The sequence below is a fragment of the Psammomys obesus genome, unplaced genomic scaffold (genome assembly GCF_907164565.1).
Source record: "Psammomys obesus unplaced genomic scaffold, mPsaObe1.curated_primary_1811, whole genome shotgun sequence".
Classification (NCBI taxonomy): Eukaryota; Metazoa; Chordata; class Mammalia; order Rodentia; family Muridae; genus Psammomys; species Psammomys obesus.
The window spans coordinates 20,204,127-20,227,079 of record NW_026593286.1 but is presented as its reverse complement, the minus strand read 5'-3'; the positions used below and the strand labels follow the sequence as shown (position 1 = coordinate 20,227,079).

Below are 22,953 nucleotides of genomic sequence, written 5' to 3'. Positions count from 1 at the left end.
CCTTCTAGTCCACCTCCATTCCTCTGTGACACTGCCCACCCACAGAACAGCTCTCAACCAGAGACCCACAGCATCCACATGAGGCTGGAACTCAGAGAGGCAACATTTACCCCCCTTCCCGTCCTCCATTAAGGTCTCTCCAGCCTGTCTGGAAGGGTTCCTTCTCCCAGCCCATTCCATCCCTTTAGGGGTGTGGCCTCTTAGAGCAGACCCAGGTTCCCTATGGCCCCTTCCAGCTTTTCCTTCTAGCTCATCTCTACTGCATTGAGACTCTCCACCAACCCACAGAACCTCTCTCTACCAGAGACCCCAAGGCTAGAATACAGAATCTGTACCAGGAAGCCCAGCGCCATGACACTTGGCTGGGACTCAGAGCCTCCTTCTAACCCAGCTCCATCCCCTTGGGACTCAGCCTCTTAGTGTGGACCAGAGTCTGCCTAGTTCTCTAGACAATGGAAAGACAGCAAGGAATACAAACAAAAAAGGAGGAGGTCAAAGTATCCTCATGATGTCTTTTAAAGTTATGACCCTAACACAGTGACACTGGGAGACTTGAACACCTTACTCTTGTCAATGGGCAGACAAAAACTAATGCCATAGTTAAGTAAAATCATAAATCAAATGGATATAATAGACCATTACAGAACATTCCACCCAAACACTAAAGATTATGCTTTCTTCTCAGCAACCCACAGAACCTTCTAAACCAACTCAGATTAGGGTACAAAGCAAACCTCAACATAAAAAAAAAAAGAAGCAATTGAAAGAAAATCCCACAGCCTATCTGATGAACATGAGTTAAACCTGCATATCAGCAGTAGAAACCGCAGAAAGTATACAAACGCATGGAAGCTCAACAACTCATAACTGAATGAAAAAAAAAAAATGGTCAGGACAAAAATCAAAAAGAAATTTAAAACTTTAATTGAATGAGAGTGAAAACACAACATACACAAACCAACCGGACACAGTGAAGGCACATCCAAGAGACAAGTTCACAACAATAAATGCCTGCACCTCTTAAAGAGATTTTATACTAGAAACTTAGTGACACACCTGAAAGCTCTAGGAACAACAACAAAAAACTAATACCCCAAATAGGAGAAGGCAAGGAAAATCAAACTCAGAGCTGAAAACAGTGAAAGAGAAACAACAACAAATAAAAAGACTCAATGAAATGAGTAGACAAAAGTGGGTAAAATCTAGGAGGGGTTGGGAAGAGGAGATAATGTGATTGAATATATTCTGTAAAATACTTTAAATGGAAATTTTCAGTTTGATACCAATCAAGGGAGTATCTTTAACTGAAGAGAACTTACCTCTAAACTTTTCACAATTCTGTTCTTTGTATCATATTTTCATTTCCTAATGGTTTCCTGGTCATTAATCACCATGGGTGAGATGCTTTCATGTGCAAACATAAATCATTTACTAGAGCTACTGTGGGTGCTATTGTCTACATAAACAAATACAAATTTATGTATTAACAGGAAAGCCACATGGATCCACTATAAGGAAAACTACACCACAGAACAAACAACTAAAAAAGGAACGAATAGGGCGCTTTTAGAAATGTGCGTGTTTGTGTATGTGTGTAGGGGTCGGTGCAAGCATGTGTATTCAATCTAGTGGAGATAAACTTTGGACACTATAAAGCAAACTAATGTGGTTCAGAGAACAGCCTGATGCAGATCTCTGAACACACACTGCTTTACAAGTCACGGCATGTTATACTGAAGAGATTTCAAATGGGTCACAGTATGACCCATTATTTCACAGACCGTAAGACAGAGCGACAGGTTCCACTGATCTGTTTAGGTCATATTTGTCTTGTATACTCGGTTATAGTCAATATTGCCCATGCTTAATATGTTCATTGTAAATAATTTGTTAAAGCTACAGCACTTGGCCAACCAGTTCTCTTTACAGTGTGAGAATATTTTAAAATATATTTTAATATACCATACTATGGTATTAAGCTCCTAAAATGAAGCTACCTTTCGTAATATCTACGGTTTTTAAGAGCATGGCATGTACATATGCCGTTAGAGTTCAGGAGGCCTGGGTATATAATTTGGTGGTTCCATGCCTGTCAAACATGCATAATACTCTAGGTTTGATCCAGAGCACTGAAAACAAGTGAAAATATAGTGGATTAAATGGGAAACAAAAACATTAACAAGGCATTATACCAATTCTATGAACTGAATACAGTGTGTAGAAAACATTTTAAAGAAAAAGAATAGGGGAAGAAGGAGAAGGGAAAGTGTCAAAGTGCTGGATGAGTCACACAAGTCACACATGTAAGGATCTAAGCCTCTCCAGAGCCAATGACCTTGGTGAAAGCTATTATAATGGCATCTTGGGAAGAGAGCTAGTGGATTAAGATAAGAAATGAGCCACGGCAAATCTCTCAGGACAGCTATTTATGACCACCAGGCTCAGCTTCTGTCTTCTTTCAGCAGTGCTGAATAAGCAGTGACAACTCTGCCTTCTCAGGATCCCCTCTATGCCCAGGTCCACAGCAGTATGTGCCTTTCCCTGCAACATACCTTCTCCAGTCAAGGTAAAAGGCAACTGCATTTTAGGTACCTTATTTACAATAATGCAACCCAAGCCACTGTCTACGGTTAGAGCAGGCAGTGTCAGAGCATTTCAAAAGGATCCCATCCACTTATTGGAGACTTCCCAATTTCATTCTATTACGTTTACATACTAAAGTTACTGTCTCCTCACATACATACACTAAAAATGACATTCAAAGCTTTGACACCTGATTTGAAGAATCAATATTCTACTTGTTAAACCACCAACTCAAAAATGGATAAACAAAGTCATAGTATGTTCTGTCTTATATGTGAATACACACAAACACGTACACAGCACACGAGGATTGAAAGCAGATTTCAGATCTCAAAGAAAAGCTTAATCAAGTGAACTTTAATAATATACAGTAACTGATGATATTAGTGTTTATTTACAAAAGCAGAAATAAAAATTTCCTATGACAACATCAAAAAACTGCTAAGTGGAAGTCCTTCACAACCTATCACCATCAGCCAGTCTAAGTAAATAAGTAAATAAATAGGGGGGAATCCCAGATGGCAGAGCCGACCACGCAGGGTATCTGAACAACAGATCAGCAGTGTGAGCAGGGTAACTGGCGGGCTATACTGAGGACCCCAAAAGCCCCGACATCTGTGTTTATCAAGTGAGAGGAGAATCCACGGGGACACTTGAAGGTCCATCATCAGGCCACCCTGCTTATACCGGAAAAACTCCGGGTGGACGCTTGGCACTGCCTCAGCACTAGGCTACCTGCCCAATCACACCACCTGCGGATACTTTCCAGGGACCGGCTGCAGCGGTCTGGGCTCTGACCCTGCAGCCCTAGGCCACTCGCCCAAACTCACCATTTGTGGATATATTCCTGGGACCAGCAGCAGGGGAACATGACAGGGGAGGCTCCTACCCTGTAGCCTTAGGCCACTGGCCCAAATCCACGAGGACCTGCCGCAGCAGTTCGCTCGGTTCCGACCCCACAGCCCTAAGACACCCATTGGAACCCACCATCAGTGGATACTTTCCTGGGACCCGCACCATGAACCGAGGGGGTGGGGGAGGAGCCTTAGGCCACCCACCTGCCCAAATACACCATCTATGGGTACCTTCCAGGACGGGTAGCAGCGGGGCACGCTTGGTTCTGACCCCGCAGCCTTAGGCCGCCCACTGCCCAACCCCACTTTCCGTGGCTATCTTCCTGGAACCAGAGCCAGGCAGCTCTGACCTTGGGCACTCACCCTCACTACCTGTGGAATGAATACCTTCCAGTACTGTGGTTGGACTCCAAACCTCGGCACCCACTCTCACAGTCCTGTGGGCACCTTCTGGGTACTAGAGGCTCCTGTTCCCAAACCCGGGAGGCCACACTCAACATCCTGTGGACATCTTCCTGGTCACAGCGACTAGTGGCGCTCACTCTCACTGCCCAGTGGAAGGGATACATTCTGGTACTGCGGGGAAGGTGCAGCTCCATTCTGTCTGCTCCCCGCCGGCCTGGCTCACCCAGGTCAGAATCAACCAGCACAGCCCAAACAGTGAACACAGTGGAGCTGAGCTAGGCTTGGGACCCGGGTTCCATTCCCCACCATCTAAGGGAAGCCTGAGGGACACGGGAGCAGCTCTAGGCACAGGGATCTATCCCGCAGTGCCCCAGCATCCTGGCTCACATAGGCCAGCATCAGCGAGACCAGCACAGGCAGAGAACCCAGTGCAGCTGAGCTAGGCACCTACTAACCAAATTTCCATTGTCCTCCTCCCAAAGGAGGTCTGTGGGGCACGAGAGCAGCTCTAGGCCAGGAGATCTTTCTGCCTGTTCCCAGCAGCCTAGGTCACCTGGGTCAAAACCACACCCCCCCCCAAAAAAAAATGGAGCCAAAACAGCCAGTGAACCCAGCGGAGCTGAGCCAGGTCTGGGACCCAAATCCCATCCTCTACCTTCTTAAGGAAGCCTGTGGGACACTGGGGTAGCTCTAGACCCAGAGATCTTTCCGCCTGTGCCCCAGCTACCCGGGTCACAAACAGCCAGCAGAGACAGTGATTCCAGGGGAGACTACGCAAGACTCCAGAGACAGGTGGATCCAGTTTGTAATACAGGCTCCAAGAATACTCAGTTAAGGCTACAGACAACCATACAGGCAACAAAACCCAAAAGTCAATGAATATATTACTGCAGCTGAAACACAGGAAAATTATCTTAAATCTATAATTATGCAGTTATTTGAGGCACATAAAGAGGAAAGGAACAAAAAAATAGAGGCTGCCATGGACAGACAGGAATTCACATTCAAACAGATGATGAAGGAAATGGTGCAACATATGAAAACGAATTAGGATCAATAAAGAAAACACAAACAAACAAACAAACAAAAAACCTGGAGCTAGAGAACTTAGAAAAGAGATTCGGAACCACGAAGGTAAGCATCACCAACAGAATACAAGAGATAGAAGAGAGAATCTCAGGCGGGAACCACGAAGGTAAGCATCACCAACAGAATACAAGAGATAGAAGAGAGAATCTCAGGCGCTGAAGATACAATTGCAGAAATTGATACATCTTTCAAAGAAAAAATAAAATTGGAAAAATAACACAAAACATCCAAGAAATCAAGGACATCATGAAAAGACAAAACCTAAGAATAATAGGAATAAACGAAAAAGAAGATTCCAGGCTCCAAGGCCCAGAAAATATTTACAAGAAGATCACAGAAGAAAATTCCGTCAACCATAAGAAAGAGATGCCCATAAACATACAAGAGCCCTGTCCAAATCAACAAAATCAGAAATTAAAAGGGGGACAAAACAACAGACACTAAGAAAATCCAAGGAATCATTAGGTCCTACTTCAAAAGCCTACATGCAACAAAATTTGAAAATGTAAATGAAATGGACAATTTGCTTGAGAGATTCCATTTACAAAGCTCAATCAAAATCAGGTAAATAAATTAAATAGTCCTATATCCCCTAAGGAAATAAAAGCTGTCATCAAAAGCCTCCTATCCAAAAAAGGTCCAGGGCCAGTCGGTTTCAGTGCAGAATTCTACCACACCTTCAAAGAAGAGCTATACCAATATGCTTCAAACTATTCCACAAAATAGAAACAGAAGAAACATTACCAAACTCATTCTATGAAGCCACAGTCACGCTGATACCTAAACTGCACAAAGACCATACAAAAAAGAGAACCTCATGGGACTGCAGAGATGGCTCGGGGGTTGAGAGCACTGGCTGCTCTTCCAGAAGTCCTGAGTCCAATTCTCAGCGACCACATGGTGTCTCACAACCATCTATAACGAGTTCTGGTGCCCTCTTCTGGTGTGCAGGTGTACATACAGACAACATAATAAATTAAAAAAAAAAAAAAAAAAAAAAAAGAGAACCTCAGACCAATCTTGCTTATGAACATTGACGCAAAAATACTCAATACTCGCAAAACGAATTAAAGAGCACATTAAAGATACCATCCACCACGGCCAAGTAAATGTCATCCCAGGCATGCAGAGGCAGTTCAACATCTGAAAATCTAACAATATAATCCACCATATAAACAAAATAAAAGAAAAACAAACAAACAAAAAACACCACATGATCACCTCGTCAGATGGCGAAAAAGCACTTGACAAAAATCCAACACCCATTCATGTTTAAACTTTTGGGGAGATCAGGGATACAAGGCACATACCTAAACATAGTAAAGACAATATACAGCAAGTCTATAGCCAATATCAAACTCAATGGAGAAGAACGTAAATCAGTCCCACTAAAATCAAGGACAAGGCAATACTGCCCATTCTCTCTGTATCTCCTCAACACAGTACTTGAAGTTCTGGTTAGAGCAATAAGACAACTAAAGGAGAGCAAAGGGATACAAATCAGAAAGGAAGAAGTCAAAGTATCACTATTCACAGATGATAAAATAGTATGCATGAGTGACCCAAAAAACTCTACCAGAGAACTTCTTCAGCTGAGAAACACCTTTAGCAAAGTGGCTGAATGCAACATTAACTCAAAAAACACCTGAAGCCCTCCTGTATACAAAAAATGGCCTGAAGAAGAAATTAGGGAAACAACACCCTTCACATTAGCCACAAATAACATAAAGTATGTTGATGTAACTCTAACCAAGCAAGTGAAAGACCTATAAAAACTTCAAGTCTCTGAAGAAAGAAATTGAAGAAGATATCAAAAGATGGAAAGATATCCCATGCTCATGGTTCAGTAGGGTTAACAGTGATTTTAATGGCCATCCTACCAAAAAAGCAATCTACAGATTCAATGCAATTCCCATCAAAATACCAACACAATTTTTTACAGAACTTGAAAGAACAATTCTCAATTTCATATGGAAAAACAAAAAACTCAGAATTGCTACAACAATCCTGTACAATAAAAAAATCTTCTAGAAGTAGCTCTATCTCACATCCCAAGCTGTACTACAGAGCAATAGTAATAAAAACTGCATGGTACTGGCATAGAAACAGAATGGTGGATCAAATGAATTAAATCGAATACCCAGATATAAACCCACAACCTATGAAAACTTAATTTTTCATAAAGAAGCCAAAACAATAAAATGGAAAAAAAAAAACAATCTTCAACAAATAGTGCTAGTCTAACTGAATGTCTATATGTAGAAAAAGGCAAATAGACCCATATATTTATCACTCTGCATAAAATTGAAGTCCTAATCTATCAAAGACCTTAACATAAAACCAGACACACTAAATCTGTTAGAAGAAAAAGGGAGGAAGAGCATTGAACTCATTGGCACAGGAGACAACTGAACAGAACACCAATAGCACAGGCTCTGAGATCATTAATAAATGGAACCTCATGAAACTGAAAAGCTTCTGTAAAGTAAAGGGCATTGTCATCAGAACAAAATGACAGCCTACAGACTAGAAAAGATCTTCACCAACCCTATATCTGGCAGAGGGCTAAAATCTAGACTATAAAGAACTGAACAGGTTAAACAGCAACAAACCAAGTAATCCAATTAAAAAAAAAAGGGGGGGGGTACAGAGCTAAACAGAGGATTCTCAACAGAGGAATATCAAATGGCAGAAAAACACTTAAAGAAATGTTCAACATCCTTAGTCATCAGGGAAATGCAAATCAAAACAACCCTGAGATTTCATCTCACACCCATCAGAATGGCTAAGATCAAAAACTCAAGTGACAATACATGCTGGAGATGATGTGAAGAAAAGGGAACTCTCCTCCATTGCTGGTAGGAACGTAAACTTGTACAACCACTTTGGAAATCAATCTGGCACTTTCTCAGACAATTAGGAAGAGTGCTACCTCAAGACCCAGATATACCACTCCTAGGCATATATCCAAAAGATACTCAAGTATACAACAAGGACATTTGCTCACCTATGTTTGTAGCAGTTTTATTTGTATTAGCCAAAAGCTGGAAACAACCCCACACGTCCCTCAGTTGAGAAATAGATACAGAAATTGTGGTACATTTACATAATGGAATACTACTCAGCAATAAAAAACAAGGAAATGATTAAATTTGCAGGCAAATGGTAGGAACTAGAAAAGATCATCCCGAGTGAGGTTGCCCAGAAACAGAAGGACACACACGGTATATACTCATTTATAAGTAGATATTAGACATAGAATATAGGATAATCATACTAAAATCTATAGTCCTAAAGAAGCTAAACAACAAGGAGGACCCTAGGGAAGATGCTTAATCCTCATTAAGAAGGGCAAACAGTATAGACATTGGAAGTAGGAGAAGATAAGGAACAGGACAGGGGCCTTCCACAGAGGACCTCTGAAAAACTCTACCCACCAGGGTATCAAAGGAGATACTGACTCATAACCAAAGTTTGGCCAGAGTGCCAGAATCCTTATGGAAGAAGATGGAGACAGAAAGACCTGGAGGAGTCAGGAACTCCGTAAGGAGAAAAACAGAGCCAAAATACCTGGGTCCAGGGGTCCTGTAGGAACTGATACTCCAACCAAGGACCATGCATGGAGAGGACCTAGACCCCCTGTTCATAGGAAGCCCATTGGCTGCTCAGTTTCCATGTGGGTTCCCTAGTAAGGGGTAAAGTGGCTATCTCTTTGATCACCTCTCCCTGGGGGGTACAGCCTTGCCAGGCCACAGAGGAAGATGATTCGGCCAGTGTTGATGAGACCTGATAAGCTATGGTCAAATAGAAGGGGAGGAGGTCCTCCCCCATCAGGGGACTAGGGAAAGGGGAAGAAGAGGGAAGGTGGATAGGACTGGGAGGAGATGAGGGAGGGGGCTGCAGTGGGGATACAAAGTGAATAAATTATAATAAATAAATATATAAATAAAATTAAATTTTAAAAAGTAAATAAATAGATGAATGAATGAATGAATGAATGAATGAATCAATCAATCAATCAATCAATGGTCTGGAACAACCAAATGCTCACATTCTGAAGAATTTCTGTACATACTGCCTAGCAGGATTTTTAAAAATAAGGTATTTATTATATACAAACTACAGAATGACGTTTAGATACCACAGGTTCTGGGACAGGCTAAGCCCAGTCCTGTTTCAGAGAAGACATAGCCTAACACTCTGTCATAATTCTGTGTTTTGTTGTCAACCACAGAAATACGGAAACAGGCACAGGTTTACAATAGAACACAGCAAGCAAAAATGAGGTATATTCCACTCATTATGTGAACACACACAAAATGTGCTTCCTTTTCATGATATTTGAATGAATTAACACTTGGTTTACAGGCATAATGTGAAAATCAATTTAAAATTCAAATTGTTTATTTCTTTTGTGCAAAATAGATACGTGAAGGAGAAGTTACACGCTATCGCACACATTAGTTTCTTACACTGTGACTATTAATTAGGACATTGGTAAATTATTCTCCTTCAATATATCAGAAAGGCTCTTAAGGTTACCAAACTAACCCAAAGGATATCATTTATTATTTTATTAAAAGGGATTACAAGACTGCAAAATGATTCTTTTTTAAATATAAATGCAATGTCCTCTATTTTCTGGCATGAAGCATAAGCCTTGACACTCACATCAAGTATCTAGAAGAGGGTGTACAGAACATTTCCCTCTCCACAAACCACTGAGAGCAAACATTAACTCAACAAATAAATATAAAACTAATCATGTATGTAACAAAGCAGAGCAATGGGGTAAAATGTAGGCAAAGAGTATATATTAGCAAATGAAATGGCACTGGGCCAACTCTGGAAACGGGCATGTAGTAGATGAACGTAAAGAGCCTGAGGAGGGATAACCAATATGGCTGCTGAAATAAATGCACCAGATGAAAGACAGACTTCTGCTACTGGGGAGAGAAAATCTTCTCGCTGTACATGCATATGTGATGGGTAATACAACAGAGGAAGCTGATACAATTGTCAGATATAAGGCAATGAGGGAAGGGAATACCACAGCTGTGAAATGTAAAGGCACCTATGCCTGGATCAGTGTAACACCAACAAGGTATTTCAGAATACAGGTTTATGAAATCATGTGTAGCTCTTCACCACACAGTAACAACTTCCACATGTATTTCTGACCATTTCCTTAATGCCTTATATCAAAGAAAATCTCCTAAAATTCAGTGGACACCAAAGGATTCCATATAGATAATATTCATGCATTAGGAATTCTTCTAAAAATGCTGTTTTCCTGGTTACTGAAGCATGTTATATGATCATTGACCAAAACCCTATCTTTTTATTAATGTTCTCTACTGATGTATAGCGCAGTATATTAGCAGGCTTTATGACTTAATTCCTCTAGTGTATGCCTGTGCCTACTGCTTGTCCTATGATTTCACCTTCTGAAGTGTGTGTGGGTGTGTGGGGGCCAGAGGATACTGGCGGCAGTAGAGTTTTTCCTTCATATACCTGGTTTAGATCTCACATCGATCAGCCTGGAGAGAAATGGCTCTACCCAATGCCGTTAGCCATTTTATTGGCCAGTTTCCTGTACTTTTGTTTGTCTGACTTTCGCTTTTTTAGAGACTAAGGCCTTAAATTGCTAAGAGCTTGGCCTGCCTCTGTTTCCTGAGTATTAAGATTAAAGGCGTGAGAGCATGCCTGGTTCCCTCTCTGATTTAAACCACAATTTGGAAAATACATTTCATCTAAAACTTTCAAAGACAAAGTTAAGAATTTTACCTTCACAGAAGATCGGAGTGTTCCTAAGTTACGAGGTTTTGCTAATTAATCACTAGTTTAAAAAAAAAAAATGAAAAATCCATACTACTGAAACAGTACGTGTGTCTATATGATTTACATATTACAAAATAAAAAATCATTTATGTAGTTTACACAGAAAGTAAGTACATACACATACTGAGAATGTGTAACCATTGCTATGTAATCACTTTGAAAAATATTAATTTATTCAATAGGGTGATTTTTCCTTCTCTTTTAGGCACTGTGGAACCAATGACAACAAGGTAGTTACCACCATCTTGACAGAACTCAATGAGAGAATCTCACTGGGGGAACTTTTAAGTCTCATGAAACTTTCCAGAGCTAGAAAGGCATACAGAGGCAGAATAAGATTACTTACTCCAAGCAGAGAGAAGGAGGTGAGGGCATTATGTCACAATCTAGGAAGAAAGGAGAGAGAAAACGGATGAAGGAAAGCTGTGGGGAGGGCAGAACACACCTCTACCACAGGAAATGAAGAGCTATGGACTGGTTACAAAAGAACAAAGGAATAATGTTAAAGGGTGAACGCTTCTCCTACAAGATCTTGAACAGTTCTATAAAAATGACATGAGTAGGAGGGAAGGCATGGTAGTACATGACACTTAAAAGCCAGGTTACAGAGGAACACTGTCCGAATTCAAGTTCTGGTTCTAGGTTCAGTTGTGTGACCTTTTACACAAACTTTCCAACTTTCACATTTCAGCTGAAGAGCCTAGATTCTATGAGAAAAAACAGGATGGATAAGATTTCACTGAGGATAGTAAGGACTATCAATGTTATGCATTTGCACTATCATGACTTGTCTTAGATCATTTCAAGATTTCTTTCCATCCATATTCAATAAAACACCTATAGTCCCACTTGCCTTGCAACTGAACATGTTGTTCTTTCTTCTTCTACATCTGACTTTCCAAAAATACTCAACAACTAATTGTATTGCTGAGTTGTTGACTCGCCCCAGTTTCTAAGGATAAATGAGATCATTTGAGCCCGGGAGTTCAACAGACTAGTCTAGGCAATAACCAAAACTTTGCTTCAAAAAAGTAACAAAAGATATTTTACAGTTATATGAAATCAAGTTTATCTCATATAGCCATGGGCCCAGGATAAACCCTGGGACATTAAGGAAGGGAAATAACAAAGGATGACCAGAAGAATGAACATACACACAGGGGAGAGGGAAAGAGGGAGGGACAGAAGGAAGGAGTGAGGGAGGAAGAGAAAAAGCAAGCAAATTATATCTATTACAAAGCATCTAATTCATGAGGGCATCCAACAAATCGAAAACCTAAAACAGCCTCAGGACTTAGGTACATCTGTACATGTACACATCAAAACAGATGAAAAACTTCATAAGAGACACATAGCAGAATGCTTAAAGAAATGGGGAAAATGCCAAGTTAAAAAAAAAAATCAACTCTGCCAACTCACTGCATTGGGTGTTTCTACTCATTTGTAATCAAAATCCTAACAGGATATTTTAAAAACTTGACAAAGTTTTCATCTCATTCAACTTTTTATTGAAAGATAAAAAAGGATTTCTCTACTCATTAAATTCTCAGTGACTCTCTCTAAACATAACACGCCTGTACAGACTATGTTAGGTATTTGATAGAGACTGGGAGAGCTGACATGATCCCTGCCTGTTCCATAAAGTGAACAACCTAATGAGAAGACAAGAAAGTATACTATAACCTAAAATTTATTGGGGAAAAAAGGTACCATATACAGACATCTGAAATAAGCAAAGACAATGGAAATGAAATGAAATCTAAAATGATAATCAAAGGCTAAGCAACTAGATCTCATAAATGAATATTCGCAACAAAGTAAAAGCATGTAAAGGCCAGGAGGTAGAATGGCCTTATGTTTTAAGGACATAAAAATTAAGAAAGGGAGCTAGACAGTGGTGGCACATGCCTTTAATGCTGAAAGAAAAGGGACTGGACAAACCAGCAGCACCAAGCCATTTAGGGCCTCAAAAACCCATTTCTCAGGCTGAACTTTATCTCAAAATCATTGTGAGAAAGTAAATACCTGATTTGTAGTGTTTAACATGACTACAAAGTTTAATTCAACTGTTGTTATATATAATTATCCAGTATGCAGGATGAATTAGAGAAAAGCTCTTTGAAAAGGAAACTAACAGAACACCGATAATTGGGTGAACAGCTAATATACAACTCACACCCAACCCCCTCTACACACAACACTACCCCCCCATCACACAAGGGAGTGTTTTCCCTTAACCAAGAGTCTATAAAAGAAGGAATGTTAGTAACAGAAATCATACCATATCTGAGTATTATATTTATATTATATTTATACTTTCATCTCCCCTATTATCCAACACCAATCTAACTTTTCTTTTGGGAAAAAAAAATCCTCCTCCCCAATTGTTCTATCTGTACCAACCACTTGACCCACACAGGAGTCACTAGATATATGTGGCTATTTAATTAGTAAAAATTAAGCATCTTTAAAGATTCTGAGTAATGATTTCCAAGTGTTCTAAGAGATATAGATGGCTACAGGCTCCTGAATACCAGACAGTGATACAAACATCCTTTAATGCAATAAGGTATCACTTTGCTAGGTCCAGTCCCCACTTACTACAAACTGGACCTGACCTCTGAGGAAGTACCTGTGAAGGCAGACCCATCCCCTGCCTCACGCCCACTCCTTGTGTATTAATGAGTCCTCACAGTGCAGTGAAGAATCATGGTGTACAAACCACAAGACAGGCTCTGTGTTTTGGCTCATTAATCCTCACTGTGCTCTGAAGAAATAGAAAAGCAGCAGGCAGCACCATGTTTTATAGGTGAGGACACCAAAGCACAGAAATTAACCTGCCTGCGGCTATAAAGTCAATAATGGAGTCACAAATAAAAGCTGGGTTCCCTAACATGACCAGTGCTCCATTCATTAAAGTAGTCACGGCTGATTTAAGAACCCTGGGTTGGAAACTACTCAGTTTCACCTGACCCAAGCAACCAGTTGCTTTATCAAATTGCTTACTACACTCACAGGAAGGTCATATCTGTAAGGTCTTCTCTTCACATAGTTATATATTACCTCTATGAGATTCCTGTATACAAATACACACAGAGAGACAGAAAAAAACACGCACACACATGTGCGTGTACCCAACTGCCTTACAACTCATGATGGGAAGTTAAGAAGGGCTGACAAGCTTACTGACACTAAAAGCACCAGGGCATGTTATATTCTTCACTAGTCATTTGTTACTCAATTCTATTAAGCGGCTATCTATGCAAAGTTACAAGACAGAGGATCTCCAAGCTGTGGTTCTTGCATTTCTCTCTACCGAGGGTAAAGCTTTTTTGTTGTGCTCTCTTGAAGCCTACAAAAGCAATGAGGGCACAGAGAAGCAATTCTTGCATTTTCATTTCAACTAACTAATTAACTGAAAAGAGTAAAATAACATATAGGGAGACAGGAGCCAAGTTACAGATTAAAGATATAAAATCTGCATAAGGCATTTAGTTGCGATCCTCTTGACAATAGCAATTTTAAGATGCAGCCACCAGCATTCGCTAATGCTCCTCTGTGCCCTGACACTGCAAAACAATTTGCTTGGAGCCTCATTTGAATAATGTGAAAAATCTGGGAGATAATTCAACTGCACTAGCCCGATATATGGATTCTTACACACTTTTTATTTCTGTTGGATAATACGCAGAAAGGACTAACAAAATACTTAAAATGAGTTTGAAGTATTGAGTACCACAAAAAATTAAATATCTAATTTTTATTAAATATAAAAAATTAAATATCTAATCTTCATTGAGTCTGACTCAACCTACAGAATATAACCACTAAGTTTGTCTATGAAACCAAAGTTTCTAAATGGATTTGAAATTGTTTCTGAAGAGAACAAATCTCCTTCAAATGTGGAAGTTCTGGGGAAGAGAAGCACAGATTCTAACACTCAACCTGATGGTCACACCGAACTTTAGCTGTGGAAGACAAAAGACCAAAATGCCAACTTGGGAAGTTACTGCTTCAGTACATACCTTTCTTCAGGAACACAAATCCATTTAGAGAATTGTAGATAACACTTACACAGCATCCCTGGAGGCGCCATGAGCCAGTAGAACCTTGACTATATCCAGGTGGCCATTCTTGGCCGCATCGTGGAGCGGTGAGTCATTCTGATAGCCAGTGGTGTTCACCAAAGCATTATGCTGGAGCAGCAATTCCACTATCTTCAGGTGCCCATGACTGCAGGCTTCATGCTAATCAAAAGTAGGTTTTAAAGGAGGGAAGTGGGAAGAGGATGGAAGAAAGCAGTATATTAATACGTAATCTTTAAGATAAATTAAATGGACCCTCAAGTCAGAAAACTTATATAACTTCTGCCTGGCTGTTGACAGAGTCAATGCCACTTATCATCATTTTCATGGTAAAATACACAATGATGAAAAATCCATGGGAAAGGACAAGCCGTGGATCATATGTTTTTCTTTTTAAAACTGTGCCTTAGAGTAACTACAGCTCCTAAATTTTTCTACAATAATTTTACATTAGAAAAAAAAAAAAAAACACTAATGTTTAACAACCAGATCACACACAGATCTGGAGCTCTCCAAGGCTGAACAGAATTCAGTGCCAAACACCAAACTGTACACCAACATTTACAGATAACTACCCAGCAGAGTGACATCCTAGGAAGATTTATAAGACATGTTCTCTTAACTGACGGACACTACTGGGTATCTGTTGTCAGGGACAACAGAAGCAACAGGACTGAGTGAAACAGCTAACCTTCCTCCACAGTGTTAGCTAGCCTATGGAGCGCAATGAACTGAATCCAGATTAAACCTTGACAAGAAGTCATTACATATATGCTACATATTTATTTTAACATTCAAATATTACATACTTATATATTATACCTTTAGGTCGTTTTTGCATCTGGCCTAATGAGTCTCACTTCTGTGCTGAAATTCTAGTCTACATAATAGAGGTCCCCTTTGTGGACATTTTTGGGCTGCATTCTAGCCCAATGCTTATTATCCTCATTAACACATGTGGAAATTGTTTCCAAGTGTTTTCCTTTCTTTTCATAGAGTATCCTTCACATTGCAACAATACTAGCAATAATGAACAGACTTTTTAAAAATATAAGACAAAGCCTTCTATTGCTACTGCCTCTATTTGCAAATGGACAGAGCTTGAGGCAAGATCCAAGTCCTCCCTGGTCATAACATCCCATCCTTCTGACCACTCTGTTCCAGGAAACCAAAATCTATGTGGTTCCAGGGGCATGCAATCTGCAAAATGCAGCCTCGTGTCCACTGCAGCAGTTACCTCCACACATGAGCTAGCTTCCAACAATGCAGCGAAACTGGACTCCTCTATCTGAAAGGACTCAAAAGGTAACCAATTACTTTCCTGTCACAACTGAAAAGCCAGATGAAAAATAACTTTCTTTTCATACTTGGTCAAAACATAAATTCTTCAGACTAAAAGAGAGTGTAGGTGGCAAAGCATGATATATGAACAACCACAAAACCATAAACTAGAACCATAAGCACAAAAAAAAAAATAAAAAAAAAATTTTAAAGAAATCCACAACGCTGCAAAAATACACAAAAGGAAACTACCAACGGTGTCCATCCAGCATGGTCTTTAACGTTTGGGTCACTTCCATGTTGCAAGAGGTATTCAACAGAAGGTATATCGCCCTGGTAGAATAACGAAAAAGAAATTAAAGGACATTAAAATACGCCATGAATGAAATGAGGCTACTGAGGCTTTGTTTTAAAGACTCTGTCTTCTTGGAGTCAAACAAATCTTTTGCCTTACAGCCTGACTACTGCCCATGAGCCAAGAAACATGAGCTGCCTCTAAATTCTGAGATGCCAAGTCATCTTGTCTATATTTGAATATTACTAACAATCCATATTGAAGATGCAGTTCAAGATATAAAATGACACCAAAGACTATCCTAAAATGCAAGTCTTCATTTCATTTGCAAAAACATCATTTTGAACATACATGAAAATAATTTCTGAACATTAAAACAAAGCTGTTTATAGCCAACAAGCTACTCAAGAAAACCAACATTAAAACTGTCAAAAAGTACTTACTGCTTTATCAACAGTTACTCCATTTACCCTGAATCACTAATTTAGTTTATATTCACTTTATTTGCACCAAAGGTGTCTTCATGGTAGAAGCAGTTGCTGTTTAAAATGCCAGGAAGGGGATTGAGAGAAACAATCAAACAACACACAAAATCAGCATTTAATTTTTATCCTCTGCTTTGACACTAAAACCATTACCCATTATCAACTAACTGAACGGTAGGAAATGTAGCTTCCATAAAACCCAGGCGACTCTTTACAGATATCCTTCTCACTAGCTGAAAAGTTTTCCATATTTCTCTAGAGATCCACGTAGTAACTTCTCACCACTGGCTCACTGACATAGGGACGGCAGAAAGAAGAAAGAGAAAATAAGAATGTAGTCACTTAGCCAGGCTTGGTGGCCCACACTTTTAATCCCAGCACTTGGGGAGGGGGGCGGCAGAGGCAGGCGGATTGCTATGAGTTCAAGGCCAGCCTAGTCTACAAAGTGAATCCAGGACAGCCAAGGCTACAAAGAGAAACCCTGTCTCCAAACACACACACACACACACACACACACACACACACACACACACACACACACACACAAGAATGTAGTCACTTTATAATAGTATCAGAGCCTGTTTTCAAATGAGATGAACAAGATGTCAAGAATAAGTGGATGAAGATGAGGTAAAGGACCGGAAGACAATATTCATTCTCCCTTCAAGTTAAAATAATTTCAATTATTAAAATGACATAAAAATTAAGCCTCCTTCCAATTCTGAGCCTTCTGTGTCTTATGTATCTCTATCCAACTAAAGCCTGATATAGGTGAGTGGATTGAAGGAAGATATAAAATGGCTTGGTTAGTAAGCTAGCCTTTGACAAAAGTTGAATGGTGACAAAGGAGTTAGGGCTGAAAATTAGGCCTGCATAATCTCTTTTTTCCCAACATTGTGCAGGTTACTTTATGATATCCCAACCCTCCTGTCTACTTCTTTTCCGAGAAACACAATCTCCAAACTACGTAAGACTGCAGTCTCATTGTTCATTATTCTAAGACATTATATACATATATACACACACAGACATGCATTCCCCATCCAAGTAGGTAGATGGATCTGCCACACTTGATTACCTACTTAATCAAAGTACTGGTCAACCCCTAAAGCCATTTTAGAAATCTCTAAATATCTAGATATCACCCATTTTAAAAGCAACTTAAAGCTTTAGGAAAAAGATAGCATTCTTATAGTGGGATGAAATAAAACTATCTTAAAATTATCAGTCATGGCAAACAAAACAAAGCCAGCTATTTTAGGACAACGAAAGGGGAAAAGACGACTTAAATTCATGGCAAAAAGAAAGGCAAAATCAGAGTATTAGCCCACTTGAAAATTCTGGGCAAATAAAACCCTACATGCAAGTAAAACACGTTGTATTCAATTGGTCTCTGAAATCCTTTTTGAGGAAGATGGCAATCTCTTAGACCCAGCCCCAATACAATTTCTGTTTACTTTTTAGCTGAAACATGAAACCAGTCAGAATCTTCTAGCTTTCTGAGATGCAAATATACAGCACCATTTATTATTATACTAATAATAGATATTATTCCATTATTATATGCATCCTACTGTGCAACTGTGTATGAGAGTCTCTCAGTCCTATCCACTATAATCCAGACCATCTGCTTTTCATCTGTACCTCTACTGGGTTAAAAATGTAGAAATTATTTAAGTCCCTGGGCTATTGCCTTGGTTCTACTTGTATAATTTTTTTTAGACTCTCTCTATGACACAGAGTCTATGTAGTCCTCCTGGCTGGCTTTGAACTCAAGAGACCCACCTGCCTTTGCCTCCCAGAGTGCTGGGATTACAGGTGTGCGCCCCAACACCCAGGGCAGCCAGTACTCTCAACCACTCATAACCATAAGCTGTCTCTCCAGCCCCTAAATATTACTTTCCTACTTCTCAGGTGTTGAATATCCTCAGACAGTAGCTTAAAGTCTTTTTTTAATCCATGTGCAACATACATTAAAATGTTCTAAATTAACCAAATGACTAAATGTTAATAAACTAAAAGCACTAAATACATTTCAACTGAAATACTGAGTATTTTAGAAATGGTTATACAACCAAAAGCAATCCAAGACTCAATGCAATCTCCACAAAATTCCAATGAAAAAGAAAACAGAGAGGCTGGAGAAATTCATTTGTTAAAAGTGCCTACTGATCTTGCAGAGAACACAAGTTTGGTTCCCAGCACTCACATCAGGAAGCTGCTACCTAACAGGAAGAAGCTACTGCCTGCGGCTTCAGCTCTAGGTGATCCTACAGCCTCTTCTGGTCTCCTCAAGCACCTGCACTCAAATGCACCCCCCCCACAGACACACACATCCATAGATGCATACAAATAAACCTTGCTTTAAAAGCAATAGAAAAAGAATTCTAAAATGTATCTGGAACTAGCAAAGACTCTAGAAAGCCAAACAATCCTGAGCAAAAAGAACAATGCTGGAGATACAGAACCACAGTAACAGGAGCATGGTACCAGCACCAAAAATAAAGAAATAAGTAAATAAGCAAAGATGCATGCACAGTAACAAGTACACACACGCACACACACACCATAGTGCTGACACAAAATCAGTGGACTAACCAAGTTAAGAACCCACCACACAGCTGCAGCCACCTTAATTGTGAGAAAGACACCAAAATACACAATGACAGCCCTTCAGTGAGTAGTGCTTGGAAAAATGGATGTCCACACATAAGAGAACTAAACCAGATTCCCAAGCTCTCACACTGTACAAAATTCAATTCAAAATAGATCAAAGGCATAGAACCTCAAAGAGGAAAAAACAGGAAAAACACTTCATAAAACAGGGGCAGGTAAGAAGTTTCTGAAAAAGACTGCAGTGCTCGGGGAATAAAGGCAGGAATTAACAAATAGAATTAAATGAAACTAACGAACCTCTGCAAAGAATCAAATGAAGACACAACATATACAAGGGAATAAAATCTTTATTAACATCTGACAGAGGATTAATATCTACAATATATAAAGAACTCAAAAAAAAAATCAAACAATCTGAGCCTGGAGTGATAGACTGCTCAGTAGTTAAGAGCACTGGCTCATTTTCCAACACATCCAGGTCCAATTCCTAGTACCTACATGGTGGCTTACAACCATTCTAACTCCTATTCCAAGAGATTCAACACCATCTTCTGGCCATCCATACAGGTAAAACCTATACATATAAAATAAAAATAAACAGATAATTTAAAAAAAAAGAAATCAAAGAACCCAATAAATGGACTAATAGAGAACTCTCAAAAAATGAAGTACATGACCAATAAAAGAAATAACAAAAAAACACTAGCCATCAGTATTCAATTCAAATAAAAACACTGAGATTCTACCCTAATTAGATTCCACCCTAATTAGAAAACAAGAAAAGATGCTGATAAGGATGCAAAGAGAGGGGAACCTGTACATACTGCTGTTGGGAGCATAACTTATCCAGTGATGGGAATCAGTTAATTGTCCTCAAAAAAAAAAAAAAAAAAAAAGAAAGAAAGAAAGAAACTAAGCCTGTGAGATGACTCAGTGGTTAAAGGTGTCTGTCTGCCACCAAGCCTTGACTTGGGTTTAACACCAGGAAACAACACGAAAGAAGAAGAGAGCTGACTGAAAGTTGTCCCCTAATCACCACACACTTGCCACCCACCTATTCACACAAATAAATGTAAAACGAGATTAAAAAAAAAAAAGCTAAATTAAAAAATTTAACCATTGTGGTGGTTTGAATGAGAAGGTCCCTATAGGATCACATAACTGAATGTTTGGTCCCTAGTACAAACATTTTGGGAGAGTTTAGATGGTGTGACCTTTTAGACAAGGTGCCACCAGGGGTGGGCTTTGAGGTTTAAAGGCCCATGTTAAACCCAGTTCCCCATCGCCCCTCTCTCTGTCTCCACCTTTTAAGATGTAAGCTCTCAGTTACTACTTCAGTGACCTGCCTGCCTGCCTGCCTGCTGTCATGCCACTCCCAGCCACCACGACCATGGTCATAGACTGAATCTCTAAAACCGTAAACAAGGCCCAAATTAAATGCTTTGTTTTATAAATTGCTTTTGTCATAGTGTCTCCTCAGAGCAATAAAACAGTAACTAAGACAGCCATGTAACAGTTCTAACACTCCTCGGTATTTACTGAAGCCAATACATTTCAGAGATATTTTGACACATTAATGTTTGAAGTGGCACTACTCATAATTAGCTAAGTTATGGAACCAACCTATGTATCTGTCACACAGAAATGGGTAAATAAAATGTACATATGAACAACGGAATTTTATTCAGCCATATGATGAATGAAATTATGCCACATATAGGAAAATGGATGCAACTGAAGATAATGATATTAAAGAAGAAAATAGTCTCAAATATCACATTTTCTCTCATTTGTGGAGCCTAGATTTATATGGATTTTATAAACACATATAAATGTAAAAGCATCTTTTATTAGCCAAGAGTAATTGTTATCTCTGAGGCTTACTGTGGATAAGCTCACCCATATTCTTTCTGAACTCTGGCTGGCTGGTTCAACCCAGCTCTTCTGGCTCACACTCCTCTCCAAGAGGATGCAATCTGGCCTGTCTTGACTTCTGCTTGGAAAACGTGTCTCTGACCTCCATGAACTGAACTGCACTGACTGCACGGAACTGCCTGTACTGTACTCTACTGTGTTGTCTTCTCTGCACTCTCTTTACTGTCTCAAATCTCTATTCTTGGGAGAGCTGGGTGTATGCATCTCTCACTCATTCTGTCAGATTCTTTCTCTGACCCTCAATTAGACATCAAACATGGTGCTTCCTTCTACAAACCAACTTTACCTTCATTGTCTGGGATTAAAAGTACGGCATTACAGCTGGATCACACAGACCTAAAGCATCTTTGGATGTGATCCCTTGCAAGAGCAGCCAAGTCGCTGGATTATAATTCCTCTACATAAAAAAACCAAATATGAATATGACATGGAAGTGGAAGCAAAACTGCCTAGGATGATAAAGAGGACTACTGGGAGGTGGAGAGGAGAAAAGGGAAGAAGGTCCTGTAAGTTTTTATTGTCAGCTTGACACAATCTTGAGTCAGCTGGGAAGAGGGAACTTCAACTTCAGCTGAAGAATTGCCTCAGTCTGGACTGAGGGAAATCGTCTTGACTGATGATTGATATAGAAGGGCCCAGCTCACCAGGGATGGAACAATCAAGCAGATAGGCCTGGGCTGTCCAAGAAAGTTAGTTCAGCATGAGCCACAAAACAAGTGAGCCAGTAAGCAGCACTCATCCATGATTTCTGTCTGAGTTCCTGCCCTGTCCTCAAGCATGGGTAGAGACCTAGAGGTTAGGTAGAAATAAACCCTTTCCTCCAGTAAGCTATTTTTGGTCATGGTGTTCACAGAAACAAGGCAGAAACTAGAACATGGAGAGATAGCTGAAGTATGTCAGATACTGAAGGAAATGTCATTATGAAACTCACTACTATGTATACTGACTATATAAAGAAAAAAAAAAAAAAAAACTGCCCAGTTAGAACTTTAAAATATTTGTCTCAAATCCCTAAGGTATAAATTCCATACTTCCTGTACAAGTTATCACAATTTGGTAACTTCTGTTCTATACTCAAGTTCCAAATGAATTCAGGAAACTCTACCAAAACACAAATTTGAATTCCTTTTAAATTCACCTGAACACTAGACAGATGAATTGCCAGAACGATACATCTACCCTACCTTCAACATGGAAAGCATCCACAAGTGTTCACACACACACACACACACACACACACACTTCTCAAAAATTCTTCCATTTTAATTCTTTATTAGCAAAAATCAAGCAAACAAACAAAACAGAAAAACCTAAGAAGCAAAGAAAACACTAGAAACACAAGCAAAAGGCAGGAGGCAGAAGTCACACGTCCAAGTCCAACAGGAACCTAGTGGTGGTGATAGAGACACGAGCAAACTGTTTTCCAGACTCCCTGCTTTGCTTTCATGTCACTTCTGAGTATCATCAATAGTCTACCCCTAAAA

General features: G+C 39.6%; 1 protein-coding gene across 5 annotated transcripts in view; it reads right to left on the bottom strand.

The window, feature by feature from the left end:
* Bard1 (BRCA1 associated RING domain 1) overlaps nt 1–22,953 on the bottom strand; it is a 184,081-nt gene that overhangs the window by 32,164 nt on the left and 128,964 nt on the right. For all 5 annotated transcript variants that reach the window (XM_055616985.1, XM_055616983.1, XM_055616984.1 and 2 more), the window contains 2 exons: nt 16,391–16,471; nt 14,847–15,019 (listed from right to left, as the gene is read on the bottom strand). In XM_055616985.1, the coding sequence (XP_055472960.1) occupies nt 14,847–15,019; nt 16,391–16,471 (254 nt within the window). The remainder of the gene's footprint in view (nt 1–14,846; nt 15,020–16,390; nt 16,472–22,953) is intronic.